We start from the raw sequence: 23,393 nt of genomic DNA, 5'->3' as shown, positions 1-23,393 counted from the left end.
CAAAAAAAAAAAAAAAAAAAAAAAAAAAAAAGAAAACCCGTCTCTATTAAAAATACAAAAATTGGCCAGGTGTGGTAGTGGGCACCTATAAACCCAGCTACACAGGAGGCTAAGGCAGGAGAATCGCTTGAACTCAGAAGGCACAGGTTGCAGTGAGCCAAGATTGCACCACTGCATTCCAGACTGGGAGACAGAGCAAAACTCCATCTCGAAAACATAAATAACTAAAAGTTCACATTTTAATGACTGTAAATATTGTCATATGCAGAACCAAGTAGTGTACCTTTCTTTTCTTGAATAGTTTGTCATTGTTTTGGTTTGTTTTTTTCTGGCATTTCTAATTCATTCCATTTTCCCTGTGATTGCCTTCCATATTTTTCAGTTTTTCTCATTGAGTTTCTTGTTTCCTGAGAGTACCATTAAGATCTTTCATTCTATCTGTTGCAGGCAGCTTTCTAAGCCATCTACAAAATTCCCATTCTGTGACTACCTTTATTCTTTTTCTCTGAGTTGATTTCACTGCCGCTTCTTTTCCTTGTCATCTCCTTTCTTGGTTTTACTCCATCATTTATGTGAACATATCTTTAAATAACGTATGAAAAAAAATTGAAAGGAAAGTATGTCTTCTGGGATTTTACATATCTAAAAATGTTTTGTTTTGTTTTTTTCCCTTTCACACTTGATTGATAGTTTACCTGAGCATAGAATTCTTGCTTGAAAATTATTTGCCTCAGAATTATAAAGATTTTTCTCCAGTGTCTTGTAACACGTGTTGCTGCTGAAAAGTCTAATACCTTATGGATTCTTTTTCTTCTTGGCTTCCCAAGAAGAGGGAAAACAAGAATACTGATGTCTTATTCACTATTCTTCTCCTGAAACTCTTCATTCAAGAAAGCAGAAGGGAGAGACATTTTCTGTATTTCCTTTCTGGTTGAGTAGAACTACTCTTACCTCTCCTCTTTCCCTGTGCCTTGTGATTCATGACTGAGCTTTATGATCTATGAGAACATCTCTTGATATGTAGTGATTGAAGCACTTGATAATTAGAGACTATTCTCCTAATAGAACATACTTTTCGGACCACTCTTTTGTATGAACTCAACAATCCTTATACTATTTGCAATTTTTTTTTTTTTTTTTTTTTTTTTTTTGAGACAGAGTCTTGCTCTGTCACCAGGCTGGAGTGCAATGGCACGATCTCGGCTCACTGCAACCTCCAACTCCCTGGTTCAAGTGATTCTCCTGCCTAAGCCTCCCGAGTAGCTGGAATTACAGGCATGCACTATCACGCCCAGCTAATTTTTGTATTTTTAGTAGAGACGGGGTTTCACCATGTTGACCAGGATGGTCTCAATCTCCTGACCTCATGAACTGCCCATCTCGGCCTCCCAAAGTGCTGGGATTATAGGCGTGAGCCACCGCGCCCGGCCATACTATTGCAATCTTAATCCTCCCAAGGAAAATGGATGCTTCTGTCAGAAAGGAGGAAGGCCAGTGTAAAGAAGTTAAAAAGAGACAATAATTCAATCTGTATTTTTAAAACTTAAAAAATATATATACATATTACAGCATGGAGCATTTTTCTCCTCTTAAACATTTGATTTTCAACACCTTACTCAATTGCAACTTAAGTGATATTGTATAAGCCTTCTTCACAGTTACCAGCATTAAATACCTAGGTCTTTCATGTAGTATATGAATATCTCTGTTCTGATTTATTTTTTAAGCCTAAAATTGCTAGATTAAGTTTCCCATGGTCTAGTCACTTATGTTGTATAACCCAAATGAAAAAATTACCCATGACATTAAATTTGAAATTACATTTATATAATGTTGCTCATTCTTCCAAAAACATTGGAAGACATTTTAAAACCTCCTATGTATAGATTGTCCCTTCTGTCTGCAGTAGAACCATGTTTCCATGTGACCGCTGACCTTTTGCAAAGTCAATTCAAAAATTCAGACTATTACCATCATCAGACAAATCATTAAAATGAAGTCAATCATACTCCCACTCGCATAAATCATTAAGACAGATGATACAAATGGATTTGACAGACCACAACCTACCAATTTTTTATCTGTCAGCAGAGCCTAGAGTTAACTGAAATCAAATATTTTATTTATCAGGTTAATGCCAAAATATAACAAATCTACACAACATTTTTCATAGTCAATAATAATTTAAAATACAAAATTACCAAAATATGAAAGTGCTGATGATAAATAAGTGCAAGTAAACCAAGAATAATTAACAAACCTAACACTATATCATTAAAAACAATACGAGTATTTTAAATAACTTGATTGGTTCTTTTTTTTTATTAATTAATGGTTTGTATAGATTCTTTAATCTCTTTGGCTCATGTTGTTTTTTCAGAAAGTAAGTACTTAATCCTCATCAATGTGAGAGAAATTAAAGAACACGGGTTATATTTCTTCTTTTAATTAAGGGCAAAGCCTCCAAATGTGAGCAAAGCATCTATTTTGCAATGCTACCACATAAGAAGTAAAAATAACTTGGATTATTTTGTTATCAAGTAGGATTTTACTTTGGCATCAATTAGGATTTGTAGATGAAGAATATAATTATCTAAATTGGATTTTTTGTAGCTATGGCAATTAATATTCTAACTGCTGTAGAAGTACCAAAAGAAGTGCAAAGGATTAGAATCTTAGCAGTCATTCATCCATTCAACACCTACTAACTGCAAGGCACACTGCTGGATAATATGCAGAGTGGAAAGTGAGGACACACACAACTTAAAAAATGGAAAGTTTTCTAATAGGAGCAAAAATTACTGTTAGAGGAAGGTTTGTGAGAAGTACAGATATCCCAACATCATTCCAGATTCACAGACTCTATGTTCTATTGTTCAATTAAAATTTTTTGGCTTTATTGGCTTAATCAATAGTGACAGAGAACAAGTTATTTCAGAATCTGTATAATAAAGAGATACGTTTTCTGAGTTCAAAAAACATGGGAAAAGATTATGATTAAAATATATTCTTGCAACCACATGGAATGATTATATTTCATTGTGTCCCATGTCTGAAATGATTCCAGGGCGTCATATGAAATTGTTAAATTTTAAAAGCACTGTGTATAACCTCTATTTTTTAAATTTTCGAAGGCAGGATAAAATTGTCCACCCAATTAGGGAACTGGTTTACTACAATTGGTAATGATTAAATCATTCTTGTCCACGTAATATTTTACAAAATTTTCTTTCTACTACAGCTCTTCCTATTCTTCTCTTATCCATGCTTCTGGGGAGATTCGTCAGGGCTTTTATTGGTGTGTGGAAGAGACGCTAGTGTTCCTTGTTTCGCAGATATCTATTTCCTAGTGCACACTGACAACTGATTTTGATAAAATGATAGGCTTTTATATAAACATAGAATTCCTTTTCAACTTTAGGAAATTATTTTTCTTATGATAATTTGATGAAATAACTTAAAGCTGATCACCCTTTAATTTATTAACGTAAACATTTTTAAATTCTACTTCTTAAAACTAATGTAAAAGTCACTTCCTTTCTGGATGCTCTAGAGGTTAAAAATATATATATGGCACTAACAGAGAAGTGAGGAAAGTTAAAAATTTTTTTTAAATTGCTTCTTGTGACTGGGCTATATATTATATTTTTACTTATTTACTTTTTGTCTTTATAAAACTTATTTCCTGTCCTAGAACAATTCATTTTCAAGAGAAAAAGTACACATGTAAAGCAAAATTTTATTCTGATGTTCCCAAATTAAAACTGTATTCCTGTTGTTCCCATATTAAAGGCATAAAATTTTCTGTAAAAACAGATAAATTCTGTTTTCCATTTTATTTTCATACACTCTATTTGAAACACAGAAAATCCCCTACTATTGTTTAGAATTTGTGCAGTTGCTCCTTAATCGCATATTTTGAGTCTATGAAGCATATTCTAAAGCAATAATCATAACACTTAAAATACACTTGCATAACATTTTTTGTTGAAGTGGGTATTAGGTAACATATGTACTGCAACATTCCTGGCAAGGGAGTATACACGTAATCCTCTAATATGAAACTTTCCTTTTTCACTTCAGCTCCTTTTCTTGATTGAGAAGCTATAAATGCATCTTGCCTCTTTTCACAAATGAAAATGTGTTCAAACGTAATTAATCTACCCTATTAAATCTACTAAACATCTGCTATATTTGTTAAACACTTCAAACTTCTGTTCTGAACCAGTTAATTCTAAGTAATTTCTCAGTTAAATATTTACATGGGCTTCCATGATGATAAGCTCTAGCTTGTCTTAAATAATCAGCAGATTGTCCAGAGAGGGCTGTGTGAAATGTAACACATTGTAATAGCTATCCACTGGAACTTAAAATGGTTTAGCTGGCTTGGATTATTTTTTTGCTTATTTTTATCTTATACAGAAGAGGTAACAGCCTTATGAATCTCATTCGTCAACATTTTTAATGTCCAGAATTGTGTTAAAAGGAAAATGAATAACTATATAGACATATGTAGATGTTTACATCATGAAAATGCTAAATCCAATCTCAAATGTCTCTTTCAGAAAAGTAATAAATATGTATATTTGAAAAGTTTTAGAAATAACTCAACTTACAGTTAATTTATAGCAGACTAAGTAGATTAAAAAGTAGAAAGCATTGATAGGCATTTTTCTTCAGTGAATTAAATCAGAGAAGGAAAATATCCACAGGTTATGTAAATGTGCCATGTGTACAAAGATAATTAAGAATATGATTCTCTAACTGGACAACTTATTTAAATCTGTAAAACAGCATTTGTGGCCAAAATTTTGAGTAAGTTCTACAACAGAGATAATGTTACAGTAGGTAAATAATTAATTTGTAAATGAACTATAAGACAATTTTACTCATAGACATCAGAGAATTGAATGACCACTTCAGACTGAGGAAGACAGACAAAATTGAAAATTCTCCATTGTGGTATTTAAGTCCAAATTTTGAAAATAAAAATAATTATATAAAGAGCAGAAGCCAGTTCTCCAACACCAACACTCCGTGTTATTCTAACTTGGTGTTTTATTCTTTACAATATGCCAAATGTTTATTGAGTTCTTTCTATAAGTGTTGTATAAGATAGAAAAAAAATGAGCTTCTATCCTCTGGAGCAGGGGTTCCCAACCCCCAGGACATGGACCAGTACCAGTTTGTGGCCTGTTAGGAACTGGGCCACATAGCAGGAGATGAGTGGTGGGCAAGCGAGCAAACTTCATCTGTTTTTACAGCCACCATTTCCCATTGCTCACATTACCTCCTGAGCTCCACCTCCTGTCAGATCAGTGGTGGCATTAGATTCTCATAAGAGCATGAACCCTACTGTGAACTGTGCATGTGAGGGATCTAGGTTGTGTGCTCCTTTTGAGAATCTAATGCCTGATGAACTGTCACTGTCTCCCATCTCCCCTAGAAGGGACCATCTAGTTGCAGGAAAACAAGCTCAGGGCTCCCACTGATTCTATGTTATGGCAAGTGTGTAATTATTTCATTATATATTACAATGTAATAATAATAGAAATAAATTGCACAAAAAAATGTAATGTGGTGGAATCATCCTGAAATCATGCCCCCATCAGCGTTCATAAAAATTGTCTTTCACAAAACTTGTCCCTGGTGCCAAAAAGGTTGAGGACTGATGCTCTAGAGCTCACAGTCATCTAAAAGGATAAATAATGCACCCACATAATGACCTTTACAAAGCCAGAATAAGGAAGAACTGTGGAAGGGGATTCTGAGACAAATGCTAAGCTCCATCGAAGTTCAATTTAGGTAAACTGGAGATTAAGTATGTCTGTAATTTTCATAATAAGTGATAGATAAATCCACTTTTTGACTTTACTAAATGGGAGGAACAGTGACCTGGATCATTATAAATACTCCTCTCAGGATTTTAATTTGTTAGTTTGGGAATAGACATTATTTTTCTACAATTAATTTATCTGTGTTTCACTAATGACAATATTAAAATTATTTTTACTTTGTCAATGTCAACTAATGTTCTATACTCTGCTCAAAACTGTTCTGAAGATGAGAAGAACATGGCTAGAATTACAAATTGGTCATGGATCATTCAAATAGTGAATGATTTATCAAGGATTAAAAAAGAATTTCCCCAATTTTTTATCAAACCCCTAGCTGGGTCCTAGATAGCAAAACTGAGGAGGAGGCGATCAGAGTCATGAACATCTAGGAGGCACTTAAGTGGTTTACGTATGTGAGTTGGTACCGTATCTTACTACTTGGGTCTCACATACAAAAGATTATCATAAATATTTTTGAATTTGTTAAATACATTCAAAATCAAATATTATATTCTTGTATTAAGTAGACTTTGCTACATAATTTCTTTAAATAGTAAAGGGAGTAGATTTTTTATTATATGTGTCTCAGAATTAAGTGTACTCCCTGGAATGTATATGTTTTAGTAACTCATGTTTAAAAAGACTGAATAAGCTCTCAGCATTTGGAAGAATATCAAAATTGTTATATATTAGTTTTACTATTCATGAAATGATAATAGTTCTAAGGGGCTTTCTCTGCTGCGAGCTTCCAAAATGACAAAGAAAAGAAGGAACAACGGTCGTGCCAAAAAGGGCCGTGGCCATGTTCAGCCTATTCGCTGCACAAACTGTACCCAATGAGTGCCCAAGGACAAGGCCATTAAGAAATTCATCATTCGAAACATAGTGGAGGCCGCAGCAGTCAGGGATATTTCTGAAGCGAGCGTCTTTGATGCCTATGTACTTCCCAAGCTCTATGTGAAGCTACATTACTGTGTGAGTTGTGCAATTCACAGCAAAGTAGTCAGGAATCGATCTCCTGAAGCCCACAAGGACCGAACACCCCCACCCCGATTTAGACCTGCGGGTGCTGCCCCACGACCCCCACCAAAACCCATGTAAGGAGCTGAGTAAAAGATTGAAGACAACTATTCTCTGGAGAAAAATAAAATGGAAATTGTACTTTAAAAAAAAATAGTTCTAAGGGTAGGAGAGAAGAGTTTAATCTAGAGCCAAGATTGTGTCAGTCTTATAAAAAAATGACACAACTCTCTGTAATTATATTGTAATTGATACTTGGTATGTTTGAATTTCAAAATTTGTTTTTCCTATAAACATGAGGAATTTGCCATACTAAACTTGGCCTAGTTATCCAACATTACTTGATTATATATCATTTGGCAGGTTTGTTGTCTTTTTGTTTTTAATTACAAACAGAACTGATTACTTTTTTCCTTGGTTTTTATTCCTACCTAAATCAATAAAACATTGGCATCATATGCCCCTGTAACATTAAATTGCTCCTAATATAGATAAAAGATATGAGAGTGATAAATGCATAAATTTCATTCAACTGTTGTGGAGAAGGAATAAGAAAGATTTGGAGGAACAGTTAGAACTGATGACATATACAGACTTTTTTTGTACTAACACTTAAAAAAATTAGTTACAATAATGTATCCTGAATTCTGAGAATATTAAGCAAATGAATGTCATCTGAATGAAAAATTAAAATGCATATATCACTTTTTTATTTAAAGTAAAATTAGATGGTGAAATTATGCATGTACGACATTTATGAAAATGTAGTTTATATTTAAAAAGTTAAAAATGAATATATACATAATAAGTAACTATGGATCATGATTAGTACATCTCTTATTTTAGTTTCAACATAGCCATCAATTTTTAGAAAAAGGCCATATTATAAGTATGAATCTTAATTATTTTTAAATTAGATAACAAAAGAATTTCTTCTGGGAATAAATTTACATTTATTTGCATTTGTATTATCAGTTTTTTCATTTGTTTCAAATCATTTAAGGCATTTAATAGATGATGGGTTAATCATAAATATTTGGAAAACTTTGAAAATTAATGCCTTTACCCAAAAACTTACTTATATTAGAGTGGATGAGTTCCCCAATATGAATTGTCATTTGGCCATTAACAGGCACATACCATGATGAATAAGATATCAATTGCATTATAGATTACAGCCTGGTGAGAGAAACAAATCATTACATGAATAATCACTTAAATGAATTAGTGGAAAGTACTTTAAAGTAAAAGTGCAAGGCACTAAGAGACTGAAAGAAGGCATTGTTTCCAAGTGGCAAATCAGGGAAGATTAAGTATGCTTTTCTTCAGATTAGTTTGGCTGTGATGAGAATGGAGGGAGGGGTATGTAGAGTCAAGTAGGAAGCTCTTACAGCTGAGCAAGAACATGGGAGCAACAGGAGTGGAGAGAAATGGATGAATTCAAACATATCTTGGAGATAAAGTCAATAAGATTTGATAACTGGATGTGAGAGAGAAGTTTGAGAGGGTCAAGTATGGAGAATGAGTTCTAGACTTCTGGCATGAGCATGAAGAGAATGTGGATTTATTGATTTGGGGCACAGTGGAAGATGATCTAGTTTTGAAGGGAGGATCCTGAGTTCAGCATTTGATGGGGTAAACTGTGGATGCCTGTGAGGTAGCTGAGGTTCCATCAAGCAGGTGGTGGGTCAGAAGGCAGCTCAGAGATAAACTGGAATTGTAGATCTGGGAATCACTGATCTAGAGAATCCAAAGCCTACAAATATATGAAATCACTGGGAGAGAATGTGGACTGAGAAGAAAATAAGACTAAACTCTCCCACATTTAATGGTTGATTAGGGAAGAAAGAAGTGGCAGGACAGAAGTAGTCATAACTGCTGAAGTTTTTGTTTCATGGCAATATCATTTTTAATTTTATGTGGAATAAGAATTTCTGTCTAATATAAGAATCAGAAGACTTGACTTCCAGATCACCACCTGGGATTTCCTAGGACTTCTTTATGATCTGAAAAAAGAATGTTTATTTTCCCTACCACTCTACATTATTATGAGAAAGCAGTAAATAATATTTTTAACATTAAAAGTTCAGTGTTATGAGTAGATAGATATATGTTCGATGCAAACATGCATTTTTTTTAGAAGGCACTTACAAAGCTACACTCAACCAAAAATGTAGTTTTATTTATAGAGTTTAAATGTATAAAGAGGTATTTTTTTTCTGCTTGCATATATTGTTATCACTTACTTATGGTGGTTTGTTGAAACATGGTTCCAATCATATGGGATTCTTCACTGGCAGTGAACATTTGGTCTCACACCTGATGTGGGACTGCCTTTTTTTCTTAGGTACCTTCAAAGATAAACCAGTCAAAGAAAGGCAATTCATTTTTATTAATATGTTATATAGTTTAACCTTGAAAGAGTTCAAATCACTTTAAAGGTTTGCTTTAATCAACATAATAATTATTAATTTACACAACATTCTTTGTGAGGCAGCTGGACTTGAAACAGTCTATTAACAAGTGTCTCTTTTTCCTCATAGGGTTCCCTGGGGATACAAGGCCCCCAAGGTCCACCTGGAAAAGAGGGTCAGAGGGTAAGTAAACTTGGAACAACTGGTAGGCATTACTAACTCAGGGGCTACTTATTTCAGAACACTAATGAAAATGAAACCAGAATATAGCAAGCAGATGGGCATCGGGGAATATCAAGTATCCAAAGGCTGAAATTCGATATTTGAGATTGTGACAGAGGTTTGGCAATTCAGAAAATTCTATATTTTCTCAAGATTGGCAGCACAAGTGTAGAGGTATTGTTTGGATAAAATGAATTAGCCCTAATTTGATCTACAGCACGTTGGTCATATTTTTAGTTTTTGAGTTAAGTTGATGAGTATCTTTGTGGGGGTCCAGCCTATTTATTCATTCCGTAAAGGTTGTGGATATTAATACATTCTTTATCCAAATTAAATTTTTGACTTTAGTGGCCTTTTGTAAGTTTCCTTTCATTGCCATTTGTTGCCTTTAACTGAGACAAAATTGCGAATAAATTGTAATTGCAATTGGTAGTACAGCAATAAGCTCCTATTTTGAGTCCAGTTCAATTTCATCGTTCCCCAGTAAAAGGAAGCCCTGCAGTGTTATGGCAACCGGTCATCTTCATATGAACAATAGACACCCCATTCTTGTAGTTTACTGTTACTATTATCATTTTCAAATCATTTTAAAGTCTCAAAAAAATCTTGTGTGCTTTCTCAGATGATTATTTATGGCAGTCTTTGTGCTAAATATTACTGGTACTGTCAACTTCTGTTCCCTTGCTGATGAGAATTTCATGACTTAGAGTATTTAGATGATTTGCCTAAACTTGAGCTTCTGACTCTAGTCTCATATTCTCTTTTATTATTAACACCCAATATGTTTTTTAGACATTCTCATTTATTATTCCCAGTTCTGCCTTCCGTAAAAAAAGTCTGTTTCCTCAACTACGTTATACTCTTCCAAGTATTTGAGGGTCAGTGGTGTATTGTACCAAAGTTTACCTTTTATGAAGTTAATAAAATCCCAATATTCTTAGCTTGTTCTCTTATATGGATTCTGGACTCTCCAACATGCCAATAGTCTTTGCCAGAAAACATTCATTGACTTTCCCAAGGTATCAAGAATGAGACTGGATACATGTAGTCTTACTTAGGGCAAAGCAAAATGAGGCAAGTACACCCCGTACCACAGACAACCTGCTTCTATTATGGCCTAAGATTGAGCCAATGCTTTTTTGTCTGGTATTGCACTTTTGACTCGTACTGACAGGTGGTCAATTAAATGCTCCTCCTTTTTTATTTTAATGAAAACTCCTAAGTCAGATTTTACCTATCCTGTCATTCTACAGTTGCCTTTTTGAATCACAGAGTAGGAACTGATCCTTATTGTTAAAGTTCATCTTTCTGGATTTTAATCCCTAATACCATTCTATTGTTTGAGGCCTTTTTGTTTTTAAAAAATGATATGAATCCTCTTTTCCAGTGAAATATCTCTCAGTTTTATGCCACTTTAAAATTTGATAAGCCTACCTTCTGTCTTCATCAGGGCCTGGCAACCCTGTGTAATGCCATCCTAGGCAACCATCTTTTCCACCACTGATGTCCTTGCAGTGTGACAATCGAATCATGTACAAATGTATTTAAACCCTACCACCTACCCACTGACATTTCTTGATTTGGTTTGTAAGATAATTATGACAGACTTGTTAGGTACTAGCTGAACTGAAAAAATATTTAAATGAGGCCTTTTAAAAATAATAATACTTTAAATTAAAATTATACCATATCAAAGCTTGCATTTCATAAGAAAGCAGATTAAAGAATAAATTAAACATGTATTTTTCATGATAATAATGAAGGGAATTAAATTGTAAAGTTCAACCACTATTTTATGTAAATTTACTCCATTTATAAATGTGTATAGTCCAGATAATTTTATATTACTTTTATTTTATCTCCTATAAAGAGTAACAATGTCAAAAACTAAAGAATGCAATAGTACTTATTGACACTTTAGGCATAGTTTGTCGTTATTGCTACTGCTCTTTCACAAATGCCCTGTTTATCAAAAGAAGTAGCTAGAGCAGATATTATTTACATTATCCACATTTACAAATGATCATCTGCATTTGGATTATGTCCATATATGCTCAGTGATTTCTTCTATTTTATAAGCTACTTGAATGAGAAGCAAATGAATTTAAGACATGAGTGTTCTTACATATTTACATTTAGGTCCACCTGAGTGCCACCATTTCTTCTCAGCTCAAGAGTTAAGTAGCACTCTGCTCTTTTCAGACATATAAATGTACTTGTATGTGTATGCCTGTGTATATACATACATATACACATTCTGAAAGCTAAAACCAATAATTTTTCTATTTCACTAAAGTTTGCCGTAAACAATAATGAGAAAAATCTAGGAATTTAAAATCATTTTTTATTGACCCAGTGTCAAAAACTCTTGTATTTCAGTTATGAGTGTTTGACCAAGAAGGTATTGATAATCATTAAGGCTATTTAAATGAAACAAAATATATTAAGTTTCATGTATTTTATTCCTAGACATAATGACTGTAATGAGAGCAGAACATTTAATTTTAAACAAATTATTAACTTGTTGGTTTTCCTCAGTGATTAAATAGGTAGTAGCTACTACTCTACCAATATCTCACTATTATGGTGAGCTTCAAACATGGGTGTCACATTTGAACATGCTTTGAAAAATATCAAATATTATAGAAACATGTTAAAATCACTGCTATTATTATTATTAAAGACATATGATTCTGATCAATGAATTCTTTTACTTTTTCTCTTTAACTCTTTGTGTAGTTTTCTATAACACAATAGCAACACTATCTTTTTTGCAAGTACCATACCAGAGTTCTGTATGAAATTTTGATTAGTTGATTTTATGTTTTTAATTATCATTTAAGCTGCTAAATCTTTATTTACAAAGTGTTCATTTAATAAAATGTAGAAGTAATGTGCTTCTTATACTTAAAAGCTATTCTTAACCTTAACAATGTTCTGTGACAATATGTATCTGAAATTAATAGCCTCTTTGTTTTTCTCAACTTCCTGATTTTCTTTTTTGGATCTTTTATATGCCTTTGTTTGTTTGTTTGTTTGTTTGTTTACTTTATCTTCTTGAAGCCCTGCAAGCAAAATGTTTGGTTGACACATTTTCTAGTCTTACATCCTTTATGGATTCACACAGTTTTTAGAATTCAATGAATGTTGAATATTTACCCTAAGCTACAAATGAGAGAATGTTTCAGATCACAATGAGGGAGAACAGCGTGTCAGGGGGGCCTTCCTGGAGGTTAAGAGGGGGTTCAACCCATCATGAGGCAGAAAAAGGCCAGGAGAATCTGGGCACTGCAGGAACAAGAAGTCAACAGAAGAGAGGTTCAAGACTCATGGAGGGTTCAGCAGAATTAAAATTTGGAACAAAGTAAGTGGAGAGATATTGGATAAGAGAAGTGGCTGGAATTGATGCCGGTGGAGAGAAGTTCACATGAGTAGTGAGGAGGGCACTGGAAACAAAACTCTCAGGAAAATGTGTAAGGAAATTGGGGCATGAGTTGTGAGGAAGGAGAGTGAATGTGGTGGAGGGAAAAGAACAGGAACTGCATGGAAACCCAGAGAAGTATCTTCATGAAAAGTAGACTATTTCAGGTAGCAGAGTGTGTTCGTGGATGGTAACAAGAAATACCACAAAAGAACTGGCATTATAAAAATTCCCTCCAAGATGTAGGTTCCTTGTAGGATTTCTTAATATTCCTAACAGACTCTCCCCCGAAATAAGAAAAAAAATAATTGTTTTAATGTAACCTTGAATTTTTATTTTATAGTCACATTAAATGCATGTCTGAATAATCTCAAAGTTAGTGTGAAGCTACCCTGGTCTTTTTAAAAGAAGTTCCTCTGGGCCTCTGAAAAAAGACATTTACTGGTGAACCAACTAGTTACTGCCCCAAACAGAAATTTGTGTGGTTAAACCAAGATGACACCTCACTCTTGCACTCTGTTGCAGGATTCTAATTTTGATCCTGAGCAGAAACCTTATGTTTTAAATTCCTGTAACTTACTTCTCTATCCTGCCTTGTCTTGTTCTCAGTTTATCCTCTCTGCTTGTGCCTGTCGTTTCCATGCAACCATCCTCTTGAATGCCTCTTTCCAACATTTTTATGCAGGTTTTACTTTCCCTTGAAGCTCCAAGCTGATTTTGAATCTGTGTCTGGAGTCAGGATTCCTTGCATTCTAAACAGCACAGGCCCCGTGACCCCCATCAGAATGTGTTTCTTTGCACCAGCCCTCACTTGATGGCAAAGAGGCTGGGACACCTTTCCTCCGTGAGCTGGGAGCCTACTAAAGTACTGGAGGACAGGGCAAGCAGCATGTCTACTGAAATCTTACAGCGCAAGCAACTTGGGATTTAGCACAGAGGTTGCAGCACCGACTTTGGGGCCAGATTGCCTGAATTCATTTTCATTTATTTATTCATTCATTTATTAGTAGTAGCAGTAGTAGTAGTATTTTGAGACAGAGTTTTCTCTTGTTGCCCAGGCTGGAGGGCAATGGTGCAATCTCAACTCACTATGACCTCCGCCTCCTGGGTTCACATGATTCTCCTGCCTCAACCTCCCAAATAACTGGGATTATAGGCATGCACCATCATGCCTAGCAAGTTTTTGTGTTTTTAGTAGAGACAGGGTTTCACCACGTTGGTCAGCTGGTCTCAAACTCCTAACCTCAGGTGATTTACCCTCCTCAGCCTCCCAAAGTGCTGAAATTATAGGCATGAGCCATGACGCCTGGCCCAGATTTCCTGAATTTAAATCCCAGCTTTACCAGTTATTAGCTGTGTGATCTTGTGTGAATTCCTCAGCCAGTCTGCATCTCAGTTGCCTCCTTTAGAAAATGGAGATTATAATTACACCTACCCTGCAGGGCTGTGATGAGGAGTATGCCATGTAGGTGTTAGCTATGATCATTATTCTCAACCCTAGACTAGTGATCTCAAGATGTTTATAGAAGGGAATACAAGTATATAGCTTCAGAATATTAGGACTTGATTAAGAAGAATATCTAATAGATCGAGAAAAATTATTTATGATAAAATGACTTTTTTCACTACCACTCCATTGAATCTATTTTATTTCCATTTTACCTGAATCTTACTTTATTTAGATGTCCATTCCCATTTTCTAATGTCCCAGAAGCTTGAGGGTTTATCTAACTTGATAATAAAATTAAGTATTTTTAAATGTCTGCAAGATAGTGTGTTGGGTGCCAGCCCCAACCTGTACCTGGGAGCCCCTAGTCCCAGTGGTGACAAGGGAGTGAGAAAAGAAATAGACAAAAACAAGAGTATAGTTTCACAGTATGGGTCCAAGGGGGCCAATGCAAGCTCACTGGGACAGTGTTGGCCCTGAGCTCTGGGCTCCACACACTTTCATTAGGTGCATTATCTCATTAATCTTGAGGGCTGTGGTGAGGGGAGATGAGAAAGGTAAACTAAATTACTGTGGGATATGACGGAGAAGGCGAGAGTGAGTCTGCAGTGTTCAATTGCATATGTGTGGTTCTTCTAAGAAATGCTAACTTAGGACACTGACTTTTACCACCCATGGTTATCAAGGTACATCTACATAGAAGTACAGTGGATAAGGCACCACCAAGTCTGACCACATGCAATGCATCAAGGGGCTTTTATCTCCTGAGCATTGCTGATACAGAGCAGTAAGAGTTACTCCGTATTCTGAGAATCTAGGAAGATTCGGGATATCTTTGCTCTGCAAGGCTTTCCAGCCTCCAGGCTCCCAGCTGCAAAGACCCTCCTGAGTCTTGTGAGCAGAGGTCACATTCCTTCTCAGAGTTCTTGCACAAGCCCTCTTTAGGAGACCCATAATGCAGACTCTATGTTGGGAAGAGATCTTGGGACCAAAGCAGTCTTTCCGGCCTTGCAACCACACCACTGCATTCCATGGTTTTAAAGTACTCTCAGATGGTCTTTGATATAGCCTCCTGTTACCACTAGATTTCTGTTTTTACAGGCCTTAAACAATTTTTATTTTACTGCACCATTGTTTGGAGTTTTCTTAACTCAATATTTGATCCGTGGCATGAATCTCAGTGTATAAAAAGCAAAGCAAGCTTGTAATCATTTAACTAGAAATAACACAGATCTGCCCCTGGCCATCTTGGCCCACAGTAGAGTATTTCCTTTTCCTTAAAGAAAAAGACGAAGATTGGTATCATCATTGTGGAGTAGCTAAGACCTCAAAATTGGTTTTATAAACAAATCATGCTGATCGTGTAAATTTACCAGGACTTTCATGTAAAAACACTTGGTGTTTCTTCTGGTTTGATTCTGAACTGGTTGATATACTTTACCTAAGACAGCACAAGTAATGAATTATGTTTTCAGTAAGTACTGGGGTATGTTGATCTCATTAGGTAAAAAGACATTGAAATCATTGCTTCTATGAAATCAACATATATAACAGGACTCATCTAAACAAAATTTTCCTTAAGCTTATTTGTTTTTATGGGACTTGGGATATTTTTCAAGTGAAATTATGCTCCTGTAGTCTAGCCATTGTCTATGAAAACTTCATAGAACACAGCAAGACAGTAATGCAGGTCAAACCTGCCTTACAGTATAGTTCAGAAAAAATATGTTGCCGGGTGCGGTGGCTCACACTTTGGGAGTGTGAGCACTTTGGGAGGCCCATGCGTGCGGATCACCTGAGGTCAGCAGTTCGAGACCAACCTGGCCAACATTGTGAAACCACATCTTTAAAAAAAAAAAAAAAAGATTAAAAAAGAAGTAGTGTTTCATTTGCTGTGGTGGGACATGTCTGTAATCCCAGCACTTTGGAAGGCCAAAGCGGGCAGATCACTTGAGATCAGGAGTTCAAGACTGGCCTGGCCAACATGGTGAAACCCTGTCTTTACTAAAAATACAAAAATTAGCCAGGCATGGTGTAATCCCAGCTACTTGGGAGGCTGAGGCAGGAGAATTGCTTGAACCTGGGAGGCAGAGGTTGCAGTAAGCTGAGATTGTGCCGCCGTATTCCAGCCTGGGTGACAGAGCAAGACTCCATCTAAAAAAAAACAGTGTTTCTTCTTGCTTTAAGATAGCTTTTTCCAAGGTACCAACTTCACAGCTACAAAATGTTCTCACTGTTTCAAGGAAATGATTTCAGGGCCTGGTAGAAACACTAACAATTGTCTGCAGTTGCACATCCTTCACAGGCTTGTATTTTGGAGAGGAGTGTTATAGAGAAAAGAATTGATAATTATGAATTTTCAGGAAGTAATTTTGTTAGTTTCACATTAAAACAGGAGATACAACTGTCTTATCTTTATGTGTCAAAACTGAAAATGACCTTTAAAATGTACATTGAGTGTTTCATAATTCTGCTCTCACTAAAACTATGACTTGATATCCCTCCACCAGGAATTTGTCTTACTAGCAAGAAAAAGTCAAAAATTACTTTAAATAATGGTTTTAACTCTGGTCATAGGCAGAAAATAAAGCATCTTTTTTTGGCTTGGATTTATCTATAAATGTAAACATATACCTTGAAAATAACATGTTAAAAGTTCTGTATTCAAAACTGTTGGTTCATGCTTATTGCTTGTTATAAAATTATTGGCATATAAATAAAATCTTATTTTATTTATTTGCTATGACATTTCTTCAGAATGTCTCCATGAGGATTATCTTGAGAGCTTATAAGAGATACCATCCTTAATTCTGACATTTCTAGATTAATAACTAGGAAATTGTGTACCCTCTTCAGGTTCCAAGCAACACTTGCAGAACTTTCTCCAACACTTTGCTTGAATTTACAAAACCAACTATTAAAATTGGTGGATAAAAATAAGCAGATCTGGATTTATCTGTGCATTCCTGTTTGCGGAGCTCCATAGCTGACTTTGGGTGCTTGGTGTCTCCTAAAATTGGATCAAATATAGTTGCTGAAGCAATGTAGTAAGACAGGAAAAGGGAGGAAAGGCTAATATATGTTCATATCAAACAAATGCCCTCAAGGGTAAGGTTGTATAGCAAGGATAACCCTCTACCCTTGCCTCATATTCTGTTACTGGTGAGAAAGATAAATCAAGGAACAAGATGCTGGGAAACAACTTCTAGCTCAGGCTAATTAAGATCAGGTGAACAAGAGATGTAGCCCAGACTTCGTGAGCACAGGCCATCCCTTAGACAAAGTTAAATAGCACAGCTAGTTAATGACAGTATGGCTGTGTCTCCTTGTGGTAAATTGTACTCTAACTAGTGATCTCTGCAGTGCACTTGAGGTAGAAGAGACAAAACGCCCTGGAAAAGCTGAAAATGAGAAAAAAATATTGTAAGCAATGATTTTGTTCTAATAATACTTATATCAATTGTAAAGCAACAGTGAGCTGAGATTCTTACATTCACTTAAATGAAGAGTCAAATGACATTATTTGTATTGTAACAAAATAATGTAATAAGTTTTCTCTTTTATATAGATTAGTAAAGGGAAAATATTTTGTATTTTCAAGTAGGAGCCTGAGTCTGAATGGTTTATTTATGTGACTAGACCCAAGAGCTGTTCTCTGATATGGAAGAGGAACATCATCTACTGGGGACTCCTTCTAACTGGAGACGTTCAGCCCCAGAGGCCGAGTTGGCTAAGAGCTTCAGAGGGATGAGCCAAGAGAGGTGGGGGTGGACCCATTTCGGGAACATCAAATCACCACATTTTAGAGCTAAAGGAGTACCATACCATTCCAGCCCACCAGATAAGAAAACAGAGACCCAGAAAACATTGGCAATTCTCCAAGGCTGCATGGTTATTTATTCTAACTGTTCTGCATAACATATAGCCATTGTTTATTTTGTGGTGTCATACTGAAACCCACATTTGCATGTTTTTAAAATAGAGAATATTGAGAATTTAACTAAATCCCTAACTTTTAAAAAAGATATTTTAAAATCACCAACTTAATTTTTCTAATTAAGGCCACACAAACTAGAAGAGACAAATATAGGTAGGTACAGCTGATCCATTTGTGATCTCCACACATTGTAATGAGCACACATTCTGCCCCTATAACCTGTGCCAACAGGTGGGAACCAGCAATGCCAGGCCAGTGAGGGACCGACTGGGGTGGGGGTGGGGGGTTGGTTGGGGAGAGTCAGAACTGCTGTTTTTTCAGGAGTGCAATTGGATTAATTTGTGACTTCAGGCTAATCACTCAAGACTAGTCTAAATTTATCTGTTTTGTCATAACTTAGCCTCAGGTATATTATGGGATTAAGCCAGAAGCACTTTAAATGCACTCTGATGACAGGTGTTCTATGAAAGAGTCTTATAAATATTACCCACTTAGCCACGGAAACACTTAAAGAGAATAGAAAAGGAGAAGGCACATTCTGCCAAAGAGGCGATATGCTAATACACCTGTATCAGGATCTTTATTCAGAGCATTACACTGAACATGTTAGTAACTATTTCATACATTTACCATTAGAAATGTCAGGTAGAAAGTTATTTATCCATTTGGGATGGAGTGAATATATGTGTGGGTGGCTGCCAAAACCGAGAATTAATCACAAGTTATTAATCAGTTTGGAAAATATAAACAGATAAGTTTCAGAAATGCAAAATATTTTGAGCATGAAACATTTTTATGGCCTAATGACTTTGAAAGCCAGCGAATTATGTTTCCTATAAATAATCAAGGCCTCAACTTTGTAAAACTCTATAGTAATTTGAGTTACCTTAGGTAATGGCACATAATTCTTAAAGCAACTTTAATTTTATAGCACTTTTGTTTTTCTAATACATTATATTTTCATTATCTAATACATTGTGTTTTAATTATATTTAATTATCAATCATCAATTATATTTTAATTATCAGAGAGAAGCTATTGCAAAGTAAATTTGATACTATAGTTCTTTAAAAAGTTGAAAATTTCTCTTTTCTATGATGTACGTAGATTATACAGTATTTTCATTTCTAAATTTCTTGGCATAATAGTATTGAGAGTAGCTCTTGAATTCTTCAGAAATACCTTAGAAACTACTTTTTCTCATTTTCCTCAAAAACCAATAAACTTTCTTTGGTATTTTATTTTTTATTATACTTTAAGTTCTGGAGTACCTGTGCAGAATGTGCAGGTTTGTTACATAGATATCCACAGGCCATCGTGGTTTGCTGCACCCATCAACCTGTCATCTACATTAGGTATTTCTCCTAATGCTATCCCTCCCCTAGAGCCCCACCCCTGATAGGCCCCAGTGTGTGATGTTTCCTTCCCTGTGTTCATGTGTTCTTATTGTTCAACCCCCACTTACAAGTGAGAACATGCAGTGTTTGGTTTTCTGTTCTTGTGTTAGTTTGCTGAAAATGATGGTTTCCAGCTTCATCCATGTCCCTGCAAAGTACATAAACTCATCCTTTTTTATGGCTGCATAGTATTCCACGGCATATATGTGCCACATTTTCTTTATCCAGTCTATCACTGACGGGCCTTTGGGTTGGTTCCAAGACTTGGTTATTGTGAACAGCGCCACAATAAACATACGTGTGTATGTGTCTTTATGGTAGAATGTTTTGTAATCCTTTGAGTATATACCCAGTAATGGGATTGCTGGGTCAAATGGTATTTCTAGTTCTAGATCTTTCAGGAATCACCACACTGTCTTCCACAATGGTTGAACTAATTTACATTCCAACCAACAGTGTAAAAGCGTTCTTATTTCTCCATATCCTCTCTAGCATCTGTTGTTTCCTAACTTTTTAATGATTGCCATTCTAACTGGTGTGAGATGGTATCTCAATGTGATTTTGATTTGCATTTCTCTAATGACCAGTGAAGATGAGCTTTTTTTCTTATGCTTGTTGGCTGAATAAATGTCTTCTTTTAAGAAGTACCTGTTCATATCCTTTGCCCACTTTTTGATGGGATTGTTTTTTTCTTGTGAATTTGATTAAGTTCTTTGTAGATTCTGGATATTAGCCCTTTGTCAGATGGACAGATTGCGAAAATTTTCTTCCATTCTGTAGGTTGTCTGTTCACTCTGATGATAGTTTCTTCTGCTTTGCAGAAGCTTTTTAGTTTAATTAGATCCTATTTGTCAATTTTGGCTTTTATGGCCATTGCTTTTGGTGTTTTAGTCTTGAAATCTTTGCCCATGTCTATGTCCTGAATGGTATTAAGGTTTTCTTCTAGGGTTTTTATGGTTTTAGGTCTTACATTTAAGTCTTTAATTCATCTTGAGTTAATTTTTGAATAAGGTATAAGGAAGGGATCCAATTTCAGCTTTCTGCATATGGCTAGCCAGTTTTTCCAACATCATTTATTGAATAGGGAATCCTTTCCCCATTGCTTGAAGAACCAGTAAGCTTTTACTTGGATTTTTTTTCATGAATTGTTGTAGATAAATTTGATATTTTTTGACTTTTTTAATATGTCTAACACAAGCATATACACATATGTATGTACATGTATATAAGTATTATCCATTGTGTTTTTTAAATTCACAACAGTATATAACATATGTGGTGATCACTATATTATGGTGTCATTTGTGCCTCTCAAATCACTATACAATGCACTTCTTGAATACTAGAAAGGATTTTTGTTTGTATTTCTTATGTGAGAGATGTTAACAATGTGTCTATGCAACTGTGAGAAAGAATGCCTACAGAGTATCTGCAAGTATATTTAATACCTTGAATGTACATAAAATTCAACAATATAAATACAAATAATTTATAATCATTCAATATTTTTGATAATAATGCCACTTTAAGAAAATTAATCTTAGAAAATACAATGAAAAGAGCAAGATATCATTGGAAAAAATCTCCATTTTTTTGTTCTGCCATATTGAAGGCCATTGCTTCACACTCTGTATTGGCCATATGTTTTATGCAGTCTTCCAAATCTTTTGCAGAAACATTTCCATAGCTTTGTGCATTTATTCAATCACGTTTATAGTTTATTTATCTTCAAAAGTATTTGAGGGTCTTATAAATGCAATCAAATCAAAATCTCTACATTGAGAGGAAAAGATAAGAGCTAATTATTAGAAACTAGGAAAAAGAAGAAAATAAGCAAAAACACCTATATTGAGTGAGGCAACTACATTTGAACAAAAAGCCTCTCTGAGAGATCTGAGAGCCTATTTATTTACTCAAGAAACATCTGAGTGCCTGTTTTGTGTGAAATACCATGGAAGTTGGCTTAAGTCAGGTTTCCCTAAAAGCAGAGCCTAAGATGGGATTCTTGTATGAGCAATTTACAGAACAAACCTATAAGAGAGTGAGGGAAGCAGACAAGGGAAGAGAAGAATGCAAGCAAAATATGGTTTAAAGAGTATGAAGTCTCTGATCCCACAAGATACCCTAGAGCACCACAGAATTTCTCCTGCCTTGAAGCAAGGGGTGAGGCTTGCCCCCCTTAGGGTGGGTAGATGGGCAATAACTTCCCAGTATCTCTAGGCCAGGTAGCTCCTGTAGACTAAGGTAACCCTCCAGGAAATGTGCACATAGAAGCTACTAGCAGCCAACACCCATGGTAACTGAGCTCAACCAAGCCTGGCACCAACTGCACCTGTATAGAGGTTAAATAAAATATAATCCTTAACATCACTGACAGAATCCTTGATGGCTTTTCAGTGAAAGTGAAGACATGATGTTAAAAAGAACTTTGATAATATTAACCCCACATGCTGAGCACAGTGGCTCACGTCTGTAATCCCAACACTTAGGGAAGGCGAGGCAGGCAGATCACATGAGGTCAGGAGTTTGAGACCAGCCGTGCCAACATGGTGCAATCCTGTCTCTAATAAAATACAAAAATTAGCCGGTAGGGTGGTGAGCACCTGTAATCCCAGCTACATGGAAGGTTGAGGCAAGAGAATCACTTAATCCCAGGAAACAGATGCTGCAGTGAGCCAAGATTATGTCACTGCACTCCAGCATGGGTGACAGAGGAGACTCCATCTCAAAAAAAAAAAAAAACCACACTATTCTTTTAGTCTAATCAATAAGTAATAAAGGACATGATTTTAAAAACCAGTAAAATGGCTGATAGGAGTGACATCAAGGAGATTGGATGAACATAGACCAGGCAAAGGACTTAAGTTTCAGAAGTGATTGCTGATGTATCAAGTCTTAAATGATGATAGTACCTTTAAATAAAATAGAAAACACTTGAAGAAAACATTCTTTTGGAAGAGATTAGTCAATTTGAAGCCTACAGCATTAGGGCTACTGAAGGTATCTGCAATCAAAAGTGCACCAACCCCTTAAGTTGTGAGTTGAGCAGAAGAATAAAGTTTATTGTTAGCAAGTCGTCATTTTAAGGGCAATAAGTTAAGCTATCACAGTGGGATGAGGGGATGGTGTGCAAGGGAGAAACTAGAAAGAAAAGAACTGAGAGTAGAACCTTGAAATTTGGTAAGCATATATATAGGAGTGGAATGGAGAGATGAACTGGAAAGTTTGAAGTATAGAGAAGTGGGAGAATAAGAAGAAAGTTTTGAAAGGGAGGGGACTGCCAACTGATAGGAAATTCTTCAGAGGTGTCAGGGAGGATGGGGGCTGAGGAAAAGCCATTGGTGATCTTGAAGAAGGCTGGTTTCTTAGAGTGACTGTATTGCACAGAGGCAGATGTGACACTACACGGATCTCAAGAGTGTAGTAAATATTGAGAAAGTGGAGGGATTATGAACTATTATTCTCATATGCTGAGGTAATGAAGCAGGATCGGCTGTGAGAAACAGACCTCTCGGGATACCGAACTAGAAAGGAAGAGGTGTTTATTATTACGGCCTGGGAGCAAGGCTTTATGTTTTGACTAAATGGCCAAGCTCCCCTAACAAAGAGAAGCTCTGCCTTTATATAGGCTTACACTCTAGATTTTAACATGAAAGAATCTTAGGTTTACAGCCTTAGAAATTACAAGTGAAAGGGTC

At 35.6% G+C, this 23,393-nt stretch overlaps 1 protein-coding gene and 1 pseudogene across 3 annotated transcripts in view; both read left to right on the top strand.

Moving 5' to 3' along the window:
* Positions 1–23,393, top strand: part of COL19A1 (collagen type XIX alpha 1 chain) — a 340,055-nt gene that overhangs the window by 181,377 nt on the left and 135,285 nt on the right. For all 3 annotated transcript variants that reach the window (XM_032275604.1, XM_032275605.1, XM_032275606.1), the window contains one exon: positions 9,401–9,454. In XM_032275604.1, coding sequence (XP_032131495.1) covers positions 9,401–9,454 — 54 coding nt within the window. The remainder of the gene's footprint in view (positions 1–9,400; positions 9,455–23,393) is intronic.
* On the top strand, positions 6,570–7,001 carry LOC116549770 (annotated as a pseudogene).

The sequence above is a fragment of the Sapajus apella genome, unplaced genomic scaffold (assembly GCF_009761245.1).
Source record: "Sapajus apella isolate SASKATOON/1434 unplaced genomic scaffold, GSC_monkey_1.0 scaffold6, whole genome shotgun sequence".
Taxonomy (NCBI): Eukaryota; Metazoa; Chordata; class Mammalia; order Primates; family Cebidae; genus Sapajus; species Sapajus apella.
Note: the sequence above shows the minus strand (reverse complement) of the source record. Positions and strands in the feature narration are given on the sequence as shown.